The sequence below is a fragment of the Sinocyclocheilus anshuiensis genome, unplaced genomic scaffold (genome assembly GCF_001515605.1).
Source record: "Sinocyclocheilus anshuiensis isolate Anshui unplaced genomic scaffold, SAMN03320099.WGS_v1.1 scaffold1142, whole genome shotgun sequence".
Lineage (NCBI taxonomy): Eukaryota > Metazoa > Chordata > Actinopteri > Cypriniformes > Cyprinidae > Sinocyclocheilus > Sinocyclocheilus anshuiensis.
Window position 1 is genome coordinate 691,645 of NW_015536577.1, and position 21,385 is coordinate 713,029.

Consider the following 21,385-nt stretch of genomic DNA (forward strand, 5'->3'; position numbering starts at 1 on the left):
ACAGCCCTGACTGACTCTGATAACGGCCGGGTGTTCTCCGAGTCCGATCGACTCGGGTATTACACACAATGTTAAACAGACCCGGGACCCGAAGTAATAGATTTGGACCCAACCCAGACCCGGCTGACCATTTCAAATATAGCCCCGAACCTGTACGGATCCCGGGTCGGGTCCCGGTTCCTCGGGTCTCGGGTCCTCCGTGTAGACCTCTAGTTGAAACAGACCCAGAATACACATCCACAAGTACATTTACAGTCATGCTCGAGGATCATTTCTCTGAGCTGTGCTGCCAAATTCTCTAAAGTTAAAAAAAAATATATATTATTTTCCTCTCCCACAAATACAACACAATAGTTACACCTTCTCGAATCCTTCACTGCAGGTGCACAAATCCTATTCTACGAATCACAAATCAAGAAGCTTATACGCTCACATGTTTTGCTACTATTGCTGCAGTGAATATGGTGCAAAACACATTCACACACCTCCATCAAAAATGTGAAGTCACAGACGAATTTTGTACATCCGCAAATCAGTATGTGAATTCTTGCAATGAGATTTGCACGCTTGTAGAATGTTTTCTTACATATATTTTTTTTTTCCTTGGATGCTTTTTCTAGCACAAACACAAGTGCACAACAACAATGGCGTGAATCTGCTGCTACGAGTCTCAAACCTGTTTTTCACTTGCAAATGACAAGTTTTGCGCACTCTCACTTTTGCACCACATATCTGTGTGACATATGGTGCAAAAGTGATTTGTGCATCTGTAGAGGCAACAGCGGGCACTGTTCAGAGATCAGCCAATCAGAAGAGATAGTTTAGGTGCCTATCAGCAGGGAGGGAAAAAAAAAACTTGCGAATAATAAAGGTAAATTTTTTTTCTTTTTCTGAAGTCACTCACCGTTATACTGTACATTTGTTTATAGTTTAAATATTAAATATTAAATGCTCCCACCCTGATAAAAATCACCTGTAGCATTCTAGTAATCCTAATTAAGTTAACTGGTAACTGGTAGTTTGATTAGGGTTAAAGCTAAACTGCAGGACAGTGGCCCTCCAGTACCAAGTTTGCCCATCCCTGCTTCAACTCACAAAGAGGCTTTATAAAAGGTTGATTAACCCGTTAATTAAATAGATTATTATGAGAGTGTCATATACAAGATGATTAAATATATTTGTTAATATATTTAAATTATTAACAAATGTGCAGTATAACAGGAGTGATTTCAGAAAAAGAAAGAAAATGTACCTTTATTGATATTTGCTGCTGTCAGGTCTGGAAGATGCTCACAGCTCGCGAATGTTTTTATTTTATTCCCCCACTGCTCGTTTGGGTGCCAAACTGGTAGGCACCTAAACTACACTGTAAAGAGATTGCTGTAAATTTTACAGTAAGCTGGATGTATTATTACTGTATTTTCATTTAAAGTATTATTACTGTATTGTCAGTATTAGTACTGTTAGTTTATTTTAACTTTTTACCTGTATAAAACAATCCAATTGTGGTACAACACTGTATACCATATTTGTTTCCAACCCCATAAAAATCACAATAACTCATTAGCATTTGTATTTATAATATTCTTTTTAATTGTTGAACATTTTCTTTTTAAAAATACAAATTACAAATCTTCATCTCTAGCATGCACTAGCTGAAAAAAAGGGCATCACCACGGTCCCCTGGGGACTTTGTATCTGTAGCATGGCAAAACAGACTTTACAGAAATAAAATACAGTAAAAATTAGTTTGTGTTGTGTTAAATTTCGGTAATTTTGGCAAAGCTGACAAGCTCTCTGATGAGAAACACTACGAGGGGATTCAGGCTGATGCTTTTTCTTTGCACCCTCTTTCCTGAATTCCATCTGATCTGTGACTCTGAATGGCATTTGGTGCCACCAGGGTTGATTCTCGGAATGAACCTGCAAGCACAAAAAATATATATATTTCAAATAAGTGTTTACCCCCGTTAACAGTGGACCTTCTTTCACTTTCTGATTCTATATCTTTGAAATGACAAAAGTTGCAAACTTGTAGTTTTTGTTCTCTCCCACAAACACAACACAATAGTTACACCTTCTCGAATCCTTCACTGCAGGTGCACAAATCCTATTCTACGAATCACAAATCAAGAAGCTTATACGCTCACATGTTTTGCTACTATTGCTGCAGTGAATATGGTGCAAAACACATTCACACACCTCCATCAAAAATGTGAAGTCACAGACGAATTTTGTACATCCGCAAATCAGTATGTGAATTCTTGCAATGAGATTTGCACGCTTGTAGAATGTTTTCTTACATATATTTTTTTTTTCCTTGGATGCTTTTTCTAGCACAAACACAAGTGCACAACAACAATGGCGTGAATCTGCTGCTACGAGTCTCAAACCTGTTTTTCACTTGCAAATGACAAGTTTTGCGCACTCTCCCTTTTGCACCACATATCTGTGTGACATATGGTGCAAAAGTGATTTGTGCATCTGTAGAGGCAACAGCGGGCACTGTTCAGAGATCAGCCAATCAGAAGAGATAGTTTAGGTGCCTATCAGCAGGGAGGGAAAAAAAAAACTTTCGCAAGCTGCGAGCATCTTACGAAGCTGACAGCAGCAAATACCAATAAAGGTAAATTTTTTTTCTTTTTCTGAAGTCACTCACCGTTATACTGTACATTTGTTTATAGTTTAAATATTAAATGAGTTTAGCTCCCACCCTGATAAAAATCACCTGTAGCATTCTAGTAATCCTAATTAAGTTAACTGGTAGAGGTGTGTTTGATTAGGGTTGAAGGGGTCATATGATGCGATTTCAATTTTTCCTTTCTCTTTGAAGTGTTACAAGCTCTTGGTGCATAAAGAAGATCTGTAAAGTTGCAAAGACTAAAGTCTCAGATCCAAAGAGATATTCTTTATAAAAGTTAAGAGTCAGCCACGCCTACCTAAAACGGCTCGTTCTAACACGCCCCCACATGTCTACGTCACGATGTGGGAAGATTTGCATAATGCCGCCCAGATGTTCACGCAAAGAAAGAAGGCGTAACTTTTATTCTCGCTGTAGTATTGTTGCTGCCGCCATGTCATGAAGGCGCTGTGTGTTTCGTTGTGAAAGCGAAACTACTTTGTTTGGTCTTCCAAAAGACGACGATATCCGCTTCGTCATGCCTAGAGCTGATCCGTGCTGGTCGCTGAGGAAATACATCAACTTCGCGTGGTGGATCGCCGGATCGGCTTTCACCGTGGACAAAGCGGAGTGCAGCCCGGGGTTGTCACATGTGGTTGCCGCAAGCCCGCCGGCCGCTCCTTCGTCGAATCAGCTCCTTGTCAGCTGTGTCATGCCGGATCTGTTTCCTACGTTGTGATTTGATCTCAACAAAAACAGCGTATCCGTGTGACGCAGCTGACACAGAACAGCATACAGCATACGTCCAGCTGATACTCTCCAAAATGGCGCTACAGGGTGATGTGGAGGAGACGAATTGTTGAATAAAGTCTTTTTTTTTTTTTTTGCGCACAAAAAGTATTCTCGTAGCTTCGTAAAATTACGGTTGAACCCCTGATGTCACATGGATTATTTATCTCCTTGCTACGTCTCTGGACTTGGGAACATTTCAGTTGCGTTGCTGTCTATGCAGGGTCAGACAGCTCTCAGATTCCATCAAAAATATCTTAATTTGTGTTCCGAAGATGAATGAAGATCTTACGGGTTTGAAACGACATGAGGGTGAGTAATTAATGACAGAATTTTCTTTTTTGGGTAAACTAACCCTTTAAGGCATTATAATGAATGCATAATGCATTATAAAAACCCTTATAATATGTTGTATCATCTCATGAATAATCATAACAACAATTAAAATACATTATAATACATAGGTATCTGTGGTTATAACTTTTAAGAGTATGATTATTTATAACACACAATGAATATCATATTAAATCTACTACGTTTACTTATATATTAGGTTACATTTTATTTTGATGGTCCCCTAATACACAGTAAAATCCTGAGTGTTAAATTAACACTGCTCGGAGCATATATGGTCCCACTCTAAAAGAGTGTTAAAGTAACACTGAAGCAGTGTTAAAGTTAATGAGATAATTATGTGATTAATTAAGTGCTGATTGAGCATTAGTGATGAATGTCTCCAGGTTACGTATGTAACCATCGTTTCCCGAAGGGAACGAGACGCTGCATCGGAAAACACTATGGGAACGCCTTCAGCGTGACCATGCTCTGAATCACATGTGTAATCAGTCGAATGGCAGGGCGAGACGTCATAGGCGGGTGACATAGCGACCAAGAAGCTATAAAAGCATGTGAGGTGAAACCGGCGTCAGCTTCTTGGAATGAAGCGAGCACTCGCAGGGATGCCGGAAGTATGGCCCTGAGACGCAGCGTCTCCTTCCCTTCGGGGAACCATGGTTACATACGTAACCTTGAGACGTTCCCCTTCAGGAACTCGAGCAGCGTCGGAAAACGCTATGGGAACAAGTATGCCCACGCCGCCAGACTTGCAAATCCCTGCCTAGTGTGGAAGAGCACAGCTAGGACGAGAGAACAGAAGAGCCAGGAGTGGCTTATATACTCTCTCTCTATATATATATATATATACATAGTATAGTATAGTATAGTATTTCAGTCAAAAAATGTACTAGTCAATGGCGATTCAATTGCCAAGGTGTCCGTAGAGGGTTGCTCGGGTCGAGTGAGCCTTGGCCCCAATGGTGAGGGGAGATCAGAGGACTCATAAGCAGTAGAAATGGCATCGACTATCCACCGGCTGAGAGTCTATTTAGTAGCAGGAAGACCTCTCTTAGGGGGACCATAGCACACAAGCAGTTGGTCCGCCTTTCTCCACAGGGCAGCTCTGTGGACATATGCTCACAGTGCTCGCACTGGGCACATACAGTTAAGCTTCTGCTGGTCGGGTTCACTGAAGGGAGGAGGACAGAAGGCCTGAAGTACGATAGGCTGTGGCGTGACAGAGGGAACTTTAGGAACATAACCCGCTCAAGGGTAGAGAAAAGCCTTGGCCAAGCCAGGCACAAGTCTAGGTAGGAAGGGGCCACAGAGAGGGCTTGCAGATCGCCAACTCTCTTTAAAGAAGATATAGCCAGAAGAAACACAGTTTTAATTGAGAGAAAGCGATCAGAAATCTCTTCAATAGGCTCAAAAGGAGGCTTGCAGAGAACCGGGGGCCTCAGCCTCAGCGCACCGCGGAGGAAACGTGTAACTAGGGGGTGTCTGCCCACTGACTGGCCACCGAGAGGGGTGTGGTAGGCCGCAATGGCCGCCACGTAGACCTTCAGGGTGGAACGGGTGGAAACGGGCCTGCAGGAACTCCAACACTGTACCAATCGGGCAGTTAACTGGGTCGAGCTGGCAATCTCCACACCAAGAAGTAAAAAGTTTCCACTCCAAGGCGTCAGAATCATACTTGGCCCAGCCAGAACGGGGCTACTAGCAGCAGACGGATCCCGTCCCGGCGCACTCTCTCCAGAACTCCCGGGAGCAGAGCAATCGGGGGAAAGGTGTACAGACGAAGCCTCGACCAAGTCTGTACCATGGCGTCCAGCCCCAGGGGAGCCGGATGAGTCAGAGACTACCAGAGGGGACAGTCCGATGTCATCTGAGTTGCAAACAGGTCCACCTGAGCCTGGCCAAAAATTCTCCAAATCTGCTTCACCACCTCAGGATGAAGCCTCCATTCCCCGGGCCTCGGCCCCTGCCTCGACAGGATGTCTGCTCCCATATTTAAATGACCAGGGATGTGAACTGCTCTCAACGAAAGGAGTTTGCCCTGGGACCACACAAAAATCTGGCGTGCCAGCTTGTACAAGGGGCGCGAACGCAGACCTCCCTGGTGCTTGATATAAGAGACCACCGATGTGTTGTTGGTGCGCACCAACACATGACGATCTCTTAGGTCCGAGAGGAAGTGCTTCAAAGCTCGAAACACGGCCAGCATCTCCAGGCAGTTGATGTGCCACGTGAGATGGCTACTGCTCCACAGACCACGGGCAGGGTGGCCACTCATGACCGCCCCCCCAACCGATGAGGGACGCGTCCGTCGCTAGCATTACGTGGCGACAAGGAGCTCCCAGCACCGGGCCCTGAGACAAGAACCAAGGCTTCCTCCACATGTCCAAGGCACGTAGGCATCGCCGAGTGACCTTGATCATGCGAAGCGGGCTTCCCCTCTGGGAGAACCCCTTTGTCTTGAGCCACCACTGTACGGGTCTCATGTACAGCAGGCCAAAAGGTATCACGTTAGATGCAGCTGCCATCAGAAGCAGCAGACCCTGAAGCACCATTGGTGGCAGGGTTGGCAGAAAGATCTCCCGAGGGCACTGAGGAGAGACGGACACCGTATGATGAGGTGCACCCGCTCTTCCCCAGTAGGGGCCGCCCTCAAAGGCCCTGAACCTTTCATGTCAGGGCCTTTTGGTCGAGGACTTCCTCTGAAGCACGACCCTCAGATCGGGTGGCTAATTCGGCTAATATAGTAGTTGATGGTAGCTTACTCACCTGTTGTTAGCACCGCTATGATGTCAATCACAAGAAAAGACTCCAATACACCTCAGTTGCAGATGACATGACCAATAGATCACAACCTGAAAATAAAATACAAAAGATGTACTTAACAGCGGTGTTTATTAACTCTGTTTTCTTTACAATTTTAATGTTAGCTCACTGTTATGCAACGTATGTCTGACATAACCTGCGATAAAGAGGCAGTGAAGAATTATAATGCCTCTCTGATTAATTTACTTAGGCTAACTGACTTTATAACTTACCAGTTGATGTAATCACCGTCACGATGGCTCCAAAATACACCCCCGACTTTGCAGACGATAAGATCCACAAACTTGAACATAACAAAAACCGAATACAGTGTAGCTCTTCTGATTGGCCAAAACTCTCTGATCTTTGAACAGTGGCCGCTGTTGCCTCTACAGATGCACAAATCACTTTTGCACCATATTTGACATACATATGTGGTGAAAAAGGGAAAGTGCGCGAAACTTGTCATTTGCAAGTGCAAAACAGGTTTGAGACTCGTAGCAGCAGATTCACGCCGTTGTCGTTGTGCACTTGTGTTTGTGCTACAAAAAGCATCCAAGGAAAAAATATATATATATGTAAGAAAACATTCTACAAGAGTGCAAATCTCATTGCAAGAATTCACATACTGATTTGCGGATGTACAAAATTCGTGTAAAGGATTCGAGAAGGTGTAACTATTGTGTTGTATTTGTGGGAGAGGAAAAAAAATCTACAAGTTTGCAACTTTTGTCTGTGACTTCAAATTTACTGGTACACACGTGTGTGGCTATTCTCTACAACTACAAATTCCGCTGTCACAGACGCTCAGTTGTTTTGCTCCAAAAATACCTTCATAATTTTAATGCATGCGACACAGTTTAAGTTTCATTTTAACATGATTTCACGTGGTGATATGGTTCACAAAGCACGCCCACGTTATCTTGGCACATTCACTTCTATGGAAAATGACAATCACTCAAATGAACGTATTTCAAATGTAATTCATTTATATACACTGAGTGAAAATAGCGTTATTTAGCAGTCTGTTCTGTGCAAATAGCGATAGATTTTATTTACACTATTTGAAAATAGCAGTATGTTTACATTAAGTGTAGATAGATGCTATTTATACTTAGTGGAAATGATGGCAGATACTCTATAGGCTACATTATAAAAAAAACTATGCAATAGTTAAAATGAAAATATTTATTAAAATTATCAAATGGATGCTGCCTTATGGGACAATTAGTCCTCTCTACATCTACATCTACATCTACCCCAACCCAAATGCTTATCAAATAGCTATTTTGGTGCTTTATTTTCACCTTTCCCACGAATATTTTATTAATTTTATTGAAAATAAACGCATTTTGGATCAGCTATATGATGGGGAAAAATAAGATTAACGAAGTTGGTTAAAGCTGGATTTGAACTCGGATCAACTGTATCCAAGGTTGCTATTGTGCATTTAAGTTCCTACGCCACTGACGTGGATGAGAGATATGTGATTTTGACTGGCCCAACCGGGAATTGGTGGGTGGAATGAGTGTAAATAAAGCAAATTGCGCTACTGATGTAGATGTATGTGGTCATATTGTTGACTCAAATATTTTAATAAATTATACATTACTCAGATTCAAAATGTTTTTTTGTTTTTATTTCTTGTTTACTCAGACGGTGCCTTGTCAACAATGTTAAAATAAACAATTTAAATATAATATATTTGCTATTTATTTATATATTACCATATACATCCAGTCAAAATCACATATCTCTCGTCCACGTCAGTGGCGTAGGGACTTAAATGCACAATAGCAACTTACAGTTGATCCGAGTTTGAATCCAGCTTTAACCAACTTTGTTCATCTTATTTTCCCCCATCATATAGCTGATCCAAAATGCGTTTATTTTCAATAAAATGAATAAAACATTCGTGGGAAAGGTGGAAATAAAGCTCCAAAATAACTATTTGATAGGTATGTGGGTTGGGGTAGGTGTAGAGAGGACTAATTGTCCCATAAGGCAGCATCCATTTGATAACTTTAATAAATATTTTCATTTTAACTATTGCATTTTTTTTTTTATAATGTAGCCTATAGAGTATCTGCCATTATTTCCACTAAGTATAAATACCATCTATCTACACTTAAATGCAAACATACTGCTATTTTTAAATAGCGTAAATAAAATCAATCGCTATTTGCACTTAGTGTAAATAACAGACTGCTAAATAAAGCTATTTTCACTCTGTGTATATAGAAGTGAATTACACTTGAAATTCGTTTATTTGAGTGATTGTCATTTTCCATAGGAGTGAATGTGCCAAGATAACGTGGGCGTGGTTTGTGAACCATATCACCATGTGAAATCATGTTAAAATGACACTTAAACTGTGTCGCATGCATTAAAACAGGTATTGAGGAAACAACACAGCGTAATAATTGCATCAACATTTATTAAGAACATTAAGAATGTACCAACGTCTTCATTACAGCTTTGCAGTCGCTTTTGACGAATATGGAATGGGACGTAAAATAGCTCACATGCACGCACACATCCCCAGTTAACACGATCCCCAGTTGATCCATAACACCGGCATGCAACAGCTTGTAGTGTATAGTGACTTTTGTTATGTAGCCTAGTTAGTGAGCTGATTTTCTTTCTTTTGAATGAAAATGTTTAGTCAAAGCATGCAAATCCTTAGTTCCCTTTCATGGGAACTTCGAACTGCGTCCTCTAGGGGTCGCTATGGGGAACGCCCTTAAATGCAAATGCTTAGATCTAGTGCCTACTAACCACAAAGGATTGTGGTAGTATCAAAATTATCAAAAAAAAAATGGTAATGCCATAGTTCAGTGTCCAAAACAAGGTGACCACATATGTTGTTGACATTTCCCCCGATTTCCTAATACTTGTGTTGCTCTGTTTATGTCACACTGATATATTAATTTAAAGCATTGTGACACACTCAAAAATGAAAATCATAATTATTTACTCATCTAAAATATATTTTGAAGAATGTTGGCAACCAAACCGTTTCAGTTCCCAGTGGCTTCCAAAAAAATACAATGGAAGTCGATATTAATGGAAACGGTTTGGTTACCAAAATTATTTTTTTATGTTCTAGAAAAAAATTAATTCATACAGGTTTGGAATGACACTAGGGTGTGTACATTACCTAATTTTCATTATTTTTGGGTGAACTCAAATAGACCATTAAAAGCTCACTGTTCATGTGTAACATGTCAAATAATCTCATTATCAAATAATCATTCAGTTTTTTTAGGTAGTAGTTCAGCACTTGGTGGTTTGTGTGTGCGTGGATTTGGATGGACATGATGTTGTATGTTCAGAGTTTTGCAATGTGTTTCAGATTTAATGCAAGTATCCCTGAAAACAACTGAAACCAGCCTAGATTCAAGATTTAATTTGTCACATACAATGTAATATTTATATACATTTATATACACAACAAAGAGTGAAATGTACTAGCATATGATCTGGCATACTCTTATCGACTGTGCAATAAAAGAGATAATGCAAAGTATTTAAACACACACACACACACACACATATATATATATATATATACACACAGTATATATATATATAATATATATATATATATATATATATTATTATTATTTTTATTTTTTTTTTAAACCAGAACTGGCAGTGTGCAGAGATTGAAAAACTAACTAACAGTGTGCAGGGAGGATGAGTTGCATAGATTAATTCAACATAAAGTGCAGAGTGTTACTTATGGAGTGAAAACAGTCTCAATACCTTTGACTAATACGCACAAAAGATCCACACACATGTACAGCAATCCATAAATGCGTGCAAGAGATCCACACTCACATTTGTAAATGCACGCATCTATATAAACAATGTCTTTACTCAAAATACAATCCCCAAATGGACTATTAATGCTTGTAATTCCATGCAGAAAACCAATGTCCATTAAATATCCACACTGTTGTATGTATGGATACTTTTGAGACTGTTGTGCTGTGCCCTTGATTCACAAATACAAACGAGCCAATCTGTCCATACATACCTCTGACATTAGACAATGATATAATATGTGATATGGTGTCTTCCTCAAGAGGGCGCTTGCCGGCCTTCAAGCTGAATCTCCCTTATAGTTCTGCATTATATCTCAGGATGTTTTCTAAAATTACAGAGACAGTGGACTCGAGACCATATAATATTATGTAAACTTCACTAAATATATATATATTTTTTTTATAAATGTAAATATAGAGTAAATCCAAGCCTGAATATGGCTGTTATGTAAATAACCTCATCAATGCTTTTTTAAATGCTTTTCTTAATCTAATGTTCAATCAAAACATTTTTACTCCATATTTACTTGCTCTTGAGGAAGACGCCATATCGCACGTTATATCATTGTCTAATGCCAGAGGTATTTATGGACAGATTGGCTTGTTTGTGTTTGTGAATCAAGGCCGTGGAACAACAGTCTCAAAAGTATCCATACATATAACAGTGTATAACATATAATAGTGCAGACATTTAACAGACATTGATTTTTGTCTTAACAGGCATTGCAAGCATGAATAGACCATTTGTGGATTGTATTTTGAGTAAAGATGTTTATATAGATGTGTGCATTTATGAATAGAGCATGTGTGGATTATTGTGCTCGCGTGTGGATCGCCGTGCACGTGTGTGGATCTTTTGTGCGTATTTGTTGAAGGTATTGAGACTGTTTTCACTTCATAGTTACTGAGTAATTCTACACCACCAAAGCCCCTAAAGTGCAGTGTGTTTTTATGTCCATGTTTAGAAGTCTGATGACCTGAGGGAAGAAGAACAGTGAATTTCCTGGGTGGGTGCAGTCTTTGAGGATCTTAACAGCCCTAGCTTTGCATTGCCTGATATGGATGTGATGCATTTTATTATTTTTTTGGACATGGATGTGATGAGTCCAGGTCAGATCCTCAGTGATGTGCACACCGAGGTATTTGAAGCTGCTCGCTCTCTCCACTGGGGTGGGGTGAGTGGAGTGTAAATCCTCAGCTGCACCCTCAAAGACTGCACCCACCGCCTCCTGAAGTCCACAACCAGCTCCTTGGTTTTGCTGACATTCAGAGAGAGACTGATGTCAGTTTCTCCACCTCATCAAGGTAGGCAGAGATAAGGCCCATCACCACTGTATCATCCACAAACTTGATGATAGAAGTGGAGCTGTGAAAGGCCACACAGTCATAGAGGGAGTAGAGCAGGGGACTCAAAACGCATCCCTTTAGGGGGTCCTGTACTCAGGGTGATGATGTTGGAGGTAGTTTGGCCCACCCTCACTACCTGAGGTCTGCATAAAAGAAAGTCCAGAACCCATTCACAGAGGGGGGCATTTGTCCTCCGATAAGGTGATCGTGCGCTTGTCACTGACACGGCTGTTCCTGTCCTCAGTGCATTTCGACAGACTGTTGGTAATGCCAGAGTGTTTTGCTTCGAAGCGCGCATAAAAGGTGTTCAGCTCATTGGCTAAAGAAGAGTTAGCTCTCACCAGTGTTTTACCCCCCCCTCCGGTTGAATGTTTTGGTACAATTTTGTTTAGACAGACTCTAAGTGCATCATGGAGCTTAGAAAGAAAGAAAGAAACTCATTCAGGTTTAAAACAAATTGAGAGTGAGTAAATGATGACAGAATTTTAATTTTTGGGTTATCTTTCGGTTTAATGTTAATAAAACAAACAAACAAAAAAAAACAAAGAGAAATCACTCACTGCTCTTGACTGAAGAACTTTAATACATTTGCTTTAATAAGAATCAATGTATAATTGATGTTTATAGTGTATATAGCGTTTTGTTAATTCAGTTAAATTCTTGAATTCTACTGCTAAATACACTTACTGTACCTGAAAAATAAAGCACTGTTTGTTTTATTTGTATGTTATGTGTATTTGTAATGTGTATCTTTGTTCTAATTTTTAAAAGCAAAGATAAAATGACAAAGATTTTTATCTTCGCCCACTTTGGCCTAAATGTATTATTTTTTCAATTTTATATTTTGTTACCTTGTAAGGCTTTGTTTTTAAAATAGGGAAATTAGTTTGGCTGTACTGCTCAGACAACTGGCAAAATAGTAAAACCAACATGACAAAGAATCGTAATAAAATCATGAATCGTTGATATTCCTGAAAAAAATAGTTATATGATAATTTTACCACCCCTAGCTGTAAGTAAAAAATAAAAACACAGTCCAAGTGGAGCGACCAGGACAGCGTCCGAACACGGCGGCGCCATCTCTATTGCCTAAGCTTGTTGGCTGGTTTTAGCAGGTCTTCCAGCCTCGCCATAGCTGGTTTAGCAGGCTGGTTTTAGAGGGGTATTGACCACTTCTTTAGCTGGTCAGGCTGGGAGACCAGTTGACAAACCAGCTAAGACTAGCTAAACGGCATAGGCTGTTTTTTTTTCTCCAGTGTGGCTAGAAGGCCGAGCTATCATAGACAGCTGGATACTTCAGAAAAAATACTATGGTATTGTTTTAAAACCATGGTATTACTATTGTGTCGTGTACAAAAAAAAAAAAAGCACTGCAGTATAAAACTTCTTTCCATAGGCACATATCAGCTATCTGGCAGGGTTTTCGAGTGTGGTGGCGAGAGGGCTGTGGGTCTGAGTATGCAATTTATCTGACCCATGACCTCAGCATGCTGCGGCTCATTGAGACTTTCTGTGAGAGCGCGCCACAGCTCACCCTCATGATGTACATCATGCTGCACAGCAACCATGCATGACTGGTCCAGTGTGGGTAACCACTTCTGTTCTAATGATGCTTATAATCAATTCACTATAAAACATATGGCATTCAATCAGCTCAAAAGATGACCGTCCGCATGAGATTCATCCATTGTTTGTTAATACCGTAATTTACATGAAAACCAAAAAAGCTAAGCAAAACTTCCTCCAAATTATGCTCCATTTCCTCTTGACAGTTTGTGGTAAAAAGCATTCCTTCTTAGCTGTAAGTCAATTTTCATCCAGTCTGATCTGAGAACATTGACTCACAGGAAATTCAGAAATGTGTGGTTATCTGACCCACTTACATGGACATTTACAGGTTCAAGATTTTACATTGTAAATCAAAAACCGTACCAATCTACCTCATGTATGTAGTGTGGGGGGATGCTAGAAATCAAAAATGTCAGGGTGACAGTTGTCCTACTATCATAATGAATATCACAATGAAGAACAAAAGCCTCATTAAAAAAGGAATTCTTGAAATAAAGACCTTAAAGGGGTCATATGATGTTGCTAAAAAGAACATTATTTTGTGTATTTGGTGTAATGAAATGTGTTTATGCGGTTTAAGGTTCAAAAAACACATTATTTTCCACATACTGTACATTATTGTTTCTCCTCTATGCCCCGCCTTTCTGAAACGCGTCGATTTTTAGAAAGCTCATCGGTCTGAAAAGCAAGGTGTGCTGTGATTGGCCAGCTATCCAGTGCGTTTTGATTGGCCGAATACCTCAAGCGTATGACGGAAATGTTACGCCCCTACCATACTGTGATGATGCCCTGTCAGGCCGGAGCGATGATTCAAAAGTATGAAAACCCATTATAAACGAGGCATTCGTTGCATCCAGTGGGGACATAATTATGGATTATAATGACTTATACTGTCTTTTTACGCATAAACGTAAAACCATGTCTGCATTCTTTATGCACCAAGAGCTTGTAACACTCCAAAGAGAAAGGAAAAATGTTAATCGCATCATATGACCCCTTTAAGAAGTTTAGCAGATTCTTTTATTATTATAAAATTATTATAAAATTATTTTAATAAAACTGCCTCACTGCATAATAATATTTGAAATACATTAGTAAATTAGTATTAGTAGCAATACAAATTGAACTTAAACTTAAATTTGTACTTAAACTTATTTTTAAATTGAATTCAGTTTTGAATTAAGAAAATGTTCAAGTTTTTTCATCTAATATTTATATTTCATTTTATTTCAAGTTAAGTCAAATTTATTTGTAGAGCGCTTTTTACAATACACATTGTTTCAAAGCATTTTTAAATAAAATTTGTGATGTTCATTTTTATATGTTAATATCTTCATGCCTTAAAGTCACATTTAGCAGATTAGAGTTGGCCGATAATATAGTTAAATTTTGCCATGATGCAAGCAATCAAAGCTGATTTTTTTTTCATATATCAGCAATATCATATATAGGATAGGCCTATATATTGCTCTGCATCAGAATATGAATGTATGTGTAAACAATTTGGACTTTATATAAAGAGTTGGGTGATCAGGTTTATTTCAGCTAACAATAACAACACTTTTACAGCACATGCTATCTATGACCCAGCATTAGAAAACCACTGATGTAAATGAAAGTAAAAGAAACGTACTCGGTTACTAATGTAACCTTGGTTCCCTGATATATGGGAATGAGTACTGCGTCGCTAGAAGCTATGGAAAAAAGTCCTTTTTTCTCCAATACTGAAGCCTTTTTTTAAATAACACAGTGTAACTGCACGACCATAGTTCGTGCAGTGAAATAAAATGAACCAATGGAGAGTCAGCAGAGCTGCTCAAGCCTATGGCCACAAAACCTCAATATAGGTGGGGCCATCTGGCTATATAAGTGGGCATTCTGGCATAGGATCCTCAGGGTACTTCGACTGAAGCAACGACACTGAGTCGTACAGCTCCATAGCACAGCTAGCAACGTAACCGAGTACCTTCTCTTTCGATACTACACTTGTACTGCATCGCTAGAAGCTATTGGAACCAGTACAATCACACCTTGCTATGGAGAGGAACGACTGAAATGTGAACTTTCCTTAAGCACCCAAGGACAAGTATAATAGGGTAAGCCCTTCAATTGGCAACGGGCCAAAGTCACAGAGGTCTCGCCCGGCCTGGGTAATCGTTCCAAGATAAACTCGTACAGCCTTGGCACCTAGGGAGGGCCGAGAGGGTACAAGAAGTAAAGCAATTCTGGCGAGTATGAGCGTGTACGGCCAAACCCAACTCAGAGCTAGTCCCGCCCTCTGGTAGGTGCATGCCAACTATGCAGAAAATACCCTAGCCTGTAAGGCAGGGACATCCAGGTTGTAAAACCTAGCAAATGTGGACAGTGAGGTGGAGTGGGCTCGTACTCCAATGGGGCATTGTAGGCCCAAGAAGAGTATGCTAGCGTAATAGCGTCAACTATCCACCGGGAAAGTCTCTGCTTCGTGTCCGGATTACCTTTGGTGCGGCCACCGAATTAAATAAAGAGCTGTTCTGACTGCCTAAACGGGGCGGAGTGCTCAATGTAAATTCTCAGCGCCCTGACGGGGCAGAGTAAATACAACTGCTGGTCCTTCTCCGAGGGAGGAAGTGCAGAGAGTGTAATGACCTGTGCTCTGAACAGAGTGGAGAGCACTTTAGGTACATAACCATGCCTTGGCTTCAGGGCGACCTTAGAGTCACTTGGCCCGAACTCAAGGCAGGAACAGCTCACAGAGAGCACATGCAAGTCTCCCACTTGCTTGACCGATGCTAAAGCCAGTAGCTGAGTGGTTTTCAGCGACAGGAGCCGAAGGTCGGTTGACAGTAGCAGCTCAAAAGGGAGGGCTCTTAAGAGCTACCAGAACAGTGGGAAGATCCCATGTAGGGACGGTAAAGGAACGAGGTGGGTTCAGCCTCCTGGACCCCTTCAGAAAGTGGACAACTAAGTTGTTCCTGCATAGAGATGAATTTAAGGGCATAGCCTGAGAAACTGTATTTAAAATGCTCTCGGGGAGGTCTGCAGGCACCCATTGAGAGGCCATAGGTGCAGAGCCCACAGCTCTGAATGGGCCACAGGGCTGCAACAAGCAGCCAAGATGGCTCCGAGAACCAATGTTGGTTCCTCCAGAGCGGGGCCACTAGGAGAACCTTCTGTTCTTGCTCCCTGATTTGCCTGATTACCTGAGGGATCAGGGCGATCGGGGAAAGAGCGTAAAGGAGGAGGTTGGGCCAGTCGTGGGCCAACGCATCCTTGTTCTTCGAAAAATAAGTTGGGCAAAGAGAGTTGTCTTCTAAGGTGAAGAGGTCGACCTCTGCCTTCCCAAAGATCTCTCAGATTCTCTGAACCATTTAGAGATGGATCATCCACTCCTCTGAGGGGATGTTGCTCCGAGACAACATGTCTGCTCCTTGGTTCAACTTGCCTGGCACATGCTTTGTTCTCAGCGAACGCAAGTTGAGCTGAGCCCATTACAAGAGGTGCTCCACCAGAATGAAGAGGCGCTTCGAGGTGAGCCCTCCCTGGCGATTTATATAGGACACCACTGTCATGCTGTCCGAGTGGACTAGAATGTGGCGACCCTTTAGGTCTGGCGAGAAGGTCTGAAGGCCCCGACACACTGCTGTAGGGACTTTGTTCTTTAAGCCCAATATCCTGCAGAATCACCACATTCCAGAAGAATCTAAAGATTCTCCCTCCTAATCATTTGCGAGTCGTAAAACTGATCAATGGTTAGCCAAGGTGCCCAATTGTCTTGACCAGTTCCTGTCCCACTCTGCTTATCTTCTCAAGAGATGCATAAAGCAGTGATATACTTAATCCAATCAGGAGGAGAAAGAACTCCCTTTTGTTTGAGAAGCATGTCAGCCACAAATGGTTGCTTGTCACCCGTGATTGCTTTGCATAAATCCACGTAAAGACACAGGAAGAGGGTGATTAACGGGACACTCTCCAAGCCTGCAAAAACAAAGGATCTAAGGAACAGTGATAACGTTTAACCCGAGCAACAGATGGCCCGTGGTACCCATGACCATTTACGCATTAATTGATAATCGAATAAACAAGAGGAAGACAGATCTACATTGACACGTTTGAGCAGGAACCTCACCAGATCTCCACAGCGTGACACTTTCTTGACCTCAGGACATTTGCCCCTTCTTCTCTACACATTCCAGATGTAGTCTCTCAAACAAAAGAACACATGAACTCGATGATTTTTAAAAGACTAACAGTTATTACCGTTGCTACTAGAACAAATGTATTAACAAATAATGTGTTTTATGTCTTTTATATGCTTGATGTGTTTTTGTAACCTATGAAGTTAATCAATGTTTTATAACCCGTTTTAGTAGATAAAGTTACTAATGTGTATGCAAGATACCTGACATTTGATGTTGAACGAAAGCTTGTTTTATTTCCAGAATGTTGACGTGAATGAAAAGTTGGTATTATATACAGTGTTCGTAGTACAACACTTTATTGAAGTTATTAACAAAACTTGCAGAGATATTCCCCACATGGAAGGCTAAGCATCATGTTAATTTATGCACGAAAAAGAAACCATATGGGGCATGGCCCTGCCCTGCAGCAAATATCTGATTGGAACAACGATCTGTGGTTAGGGTTAGGTTAGTACTCAGTTGGCCCACTTAAAACCCAATGTCACGAACTGATTCAGTGCTCTTTTGCCTTTGTTTGATTGCGCTCCAGCCTGCACTCACTCACCACACGATCACGCGATTCGGTCATCCAGAACTCTCAAACACTCAGTGAAGCTTCGTGACCCTGCCGAAATCTTCAAAGTCTAAGCCATTCAATGCAGACTCTCAGAAGAACTTCGAGCACGTCACCCTAAGTAACCAAGCAACCATCCATTCACCGTTGTAAGAAATTAACTCATTTGTAAGGGAATTAATTATTATTATTTCATTCAGGTTTTGAGAGGACTCGGATCTGAAGATTCGAAGTCAACCTGATTAGAACTGATTCCAAATTTGATAATTTACACCTTATCTACCGTTCGTCCAACGAGACGTTAGCATCCGTGTATATCGATTCTGTCGCTGGAACATTTCCAGATACCATGTCTTTGTTCTGTCGTTTATTAGCAGGTTTATTTATGCTGAAGCCGGTCACGAAACACACTGACATTCTGTTGCTTAAACGAGTCTAGATGGGGGGGGGGTCCAGTTATTGCTGTCCTAATGCTTGTCGACCCTGGAGGTGGTTTGGTAAATCACTCTCTCCTGGTGTTTCTTGTACAGATAAGCAGAGCTGGACAGGAACTCATTTGAGACAATTGGCGCCTGGCTGACCGTGATTCAGCTTTACGGCTCTCAGATGGATGAGAAGAGAAGTTAGTTTCTAGGTGGAATGCAGAGATTCCCTCGTTCATTTGTGTGATGTTCGCAAATGCCTTACACCGTTGAAGTGAATCCCAAAGACGTCATCCAAGGAAGATCGGCATCCAATCAGAAGCGCCATGTTTCCATCTGCTAAGACAAGCCAACGAGGAAAACCCCGTTTTCAGCCAAAACGCAAGTAAACAAATAAAATCTTCTTCTCGCTGGGAACTGGTGCTGGTAAATCTATGTTAAGCAACTAAAGATAAGCCAAATCTCTGCTTTTGTGATTTTCTTGGGTGTGATTTAAAAATTAGTAGCAAATACTATACTTTTGGGACTTCAGTCAAACTCAGTAACTCTCATCCTCCGAACTATATGTGTGTGTGTGTCTGTGTGCTGTTGTAGTTTAGTTCATGTATTATTAGAGTAGCTCAAATAAATTATTGTTCCATTGCAAAGAAGCAGTGTCTTGTGTTGTGTATTTATAAAGCAACAATTTTGCCCAGATCTTGTTACCTAGCTCATAGGAAAAAAAATGTTACTAGCATGTATTATGACCTTTGGCCAAGGGAATAATATAAATATCAAGATTGATAAGATATACTGATTTTAACGTTTTGCTGGACGAATAGTTGATAAAGTGTAATTTATCGATTTTGAATCATATTTGACCAAGTGACTTCGAAGCTTTGGATTCGATTCCCTTTGAACTTGAACTAATTCTTACACTAGCATTTCCATGCCGTTGATGTGTCGCCGACCTTCCTCTTTCGACCACAGGCCGAAAGCCGGTTTGCCATCGCACATGAGGCCCAGCATCTTCTGAAATGTCTTGAGAGGGCGAGAGGCTCCAACTCTGAAGGAGGCCACGAGCCGCTGTATGGCCAGTGCACATTCTGGCGCGAGTCGAAAACTGCTCTCAGGAATGATATCCATTGCCTAGGGGACGTTGGCTGAATCGCGGGGATCTTCGAGAAAATTGGAGTGAGTAACCTCGTTTTATTATCCCCCAAACCCAACCAGACACTCCGGGGATGGCCTGCCAGGCCTCGGCCCGTGTGGCAAGCAGTTGGATTGACTCGAGTGGTAGGTCACCATGCGGGGACTTGATACTCATGAGTGGAAGAGAAAGTTAGCTCTCTTGTTAGACCGCTGTCACAGCGGTAGACTGCTTGGGCACATGCTAATGAAAAGGACATGCCCAGCTCGAATAGAATATCCATTACCCAGTGTTGAACGGAGGAATGGAGAACAAGAGCGAGCTTTCTTTGAGGGAGTTCCAGCCTGGCGAGAACTGATCCTCTCAAAAAATGCTTCGCTAGACTCAATGCTCTCACAGCGAGAGCAGTCAGCCCCCGTGAGCGTGGCCTCAGCATGGGCATGGCCCAGATGCGTCTAATTCTGAAGCTGTCAGTGATAATAGACATTAGTGGCATCCAGTGTTGGGCAAGTTACTTCCAAAATGTAATACATTGTATATTACTTATTACTGTCTTTTGAAAGTAATTAGTTACATTACAATATTACTGTCTCTGAATTGTAATGTGTTACACTACATTTGAGTTATTTTGAGTTACTTTCACTTTCAAGCATAAACCGCAATTACATTCAGAAATTATAGTGCTAAATAAAGCGGAATGTTATAAGCCCTAATGTACAAACAATAAACACAACAGCTAGCCTATAGGCTATTTTAGTTCTCCTCACTCCACAACAAATCCTTTCAATTTAACGGTATTCAGAACAAAACAAATGAAAAATATAAGTTGCTAAACAAGTCAAAACTAATTAATTTAAAACGAAACTGAAAGCAAACGCGTTAGTGCTCATGCAGCCTACCTCTCTCATTCGACACGAATCCAAATGTTTCCATATTCGTGATGTATTTGATTGCTAAACTATTATTTATTATGTAAACCAGGCTTTGTACTTAACGTGGATTGTACTATGGATTATTTTAATCAACGAGTGTATCTATATGTTTGGTTGACTGTATATTATTCTGATAATGAACAGGCCGCAATGTTTGCAGTGCTGAATTGTGTGTGCGTGAGGCGCCTTCGAGATCGAACAGCGGAAAATACTCCACATTCTTTCTCTCCTCCGACCCTACAGCTCTCGCGGTTAGTGTTTGTGGCACCAGTCCCGGTGTTTCTTCAGTTACTCGTGCTATTTCTCGATTTTGAGAGTTAGATGTCGCATGTCGCACACACTTGACTATGCCTTCTTCTCAATTTCTCTGCTGAACTGAAAATAACATGGAGTGTGTCGTGTGTCTAGATGTAGAATCCCTCTCTGCAGTCATCTCAACCATGGAATTCCAGCAGGAAATAGACAAACTATTTTACCCTGGGAATTTTTTCTCTGATGCTGTTTTGCGGTGTTAGTAAATTCACCACTTAATTTTGAGTTAAAATATGTTGTTGTAATGTGCGCTACTGAGATTTTAACGAGTATAATATTACCAAAATGTTATTAGTAATGCGTTATATTACTGCATTACAGGAAAAAGTAATGTTCTACTTTAATCTCTACTATCTCAACGCGTTATTCCCAACACTGGTGACAGCATTCTCTTCCAATCTGCCTAAGGCCTGGCACGCCTGGCACACAAGAGGGGTATTGCTGAATCTGATCCTCGCGTGTAAACACACCGGCAGATCAAAGGTGCTTGCCGCATTCTCTCAGATCCACTCGTAGGAAACAAGAGGGAGGGGCGGGGCGGCGTC

At 41.1% G+C, this 21,385-nt stretch overlaps 1 protein-coding gene across 1 annotated transcript in view; it reads left to right on the forward strand.

The window, feature by feature from the left end:
• Nucleotides 1-21,385, forward strand: part of LOC107702601 (XK-related protein 8-like) — a 31,952-nt gene that overhangs the window by 2,474 nt on the left and 8,093 nt on the right. The window contains 1 exon segment of the mRNA XM_016504976.1: nt 13,139-13,326. Coding sequence (XP_016360462.1) covers nt 13,139-13,326 — 188 coding nt within the window.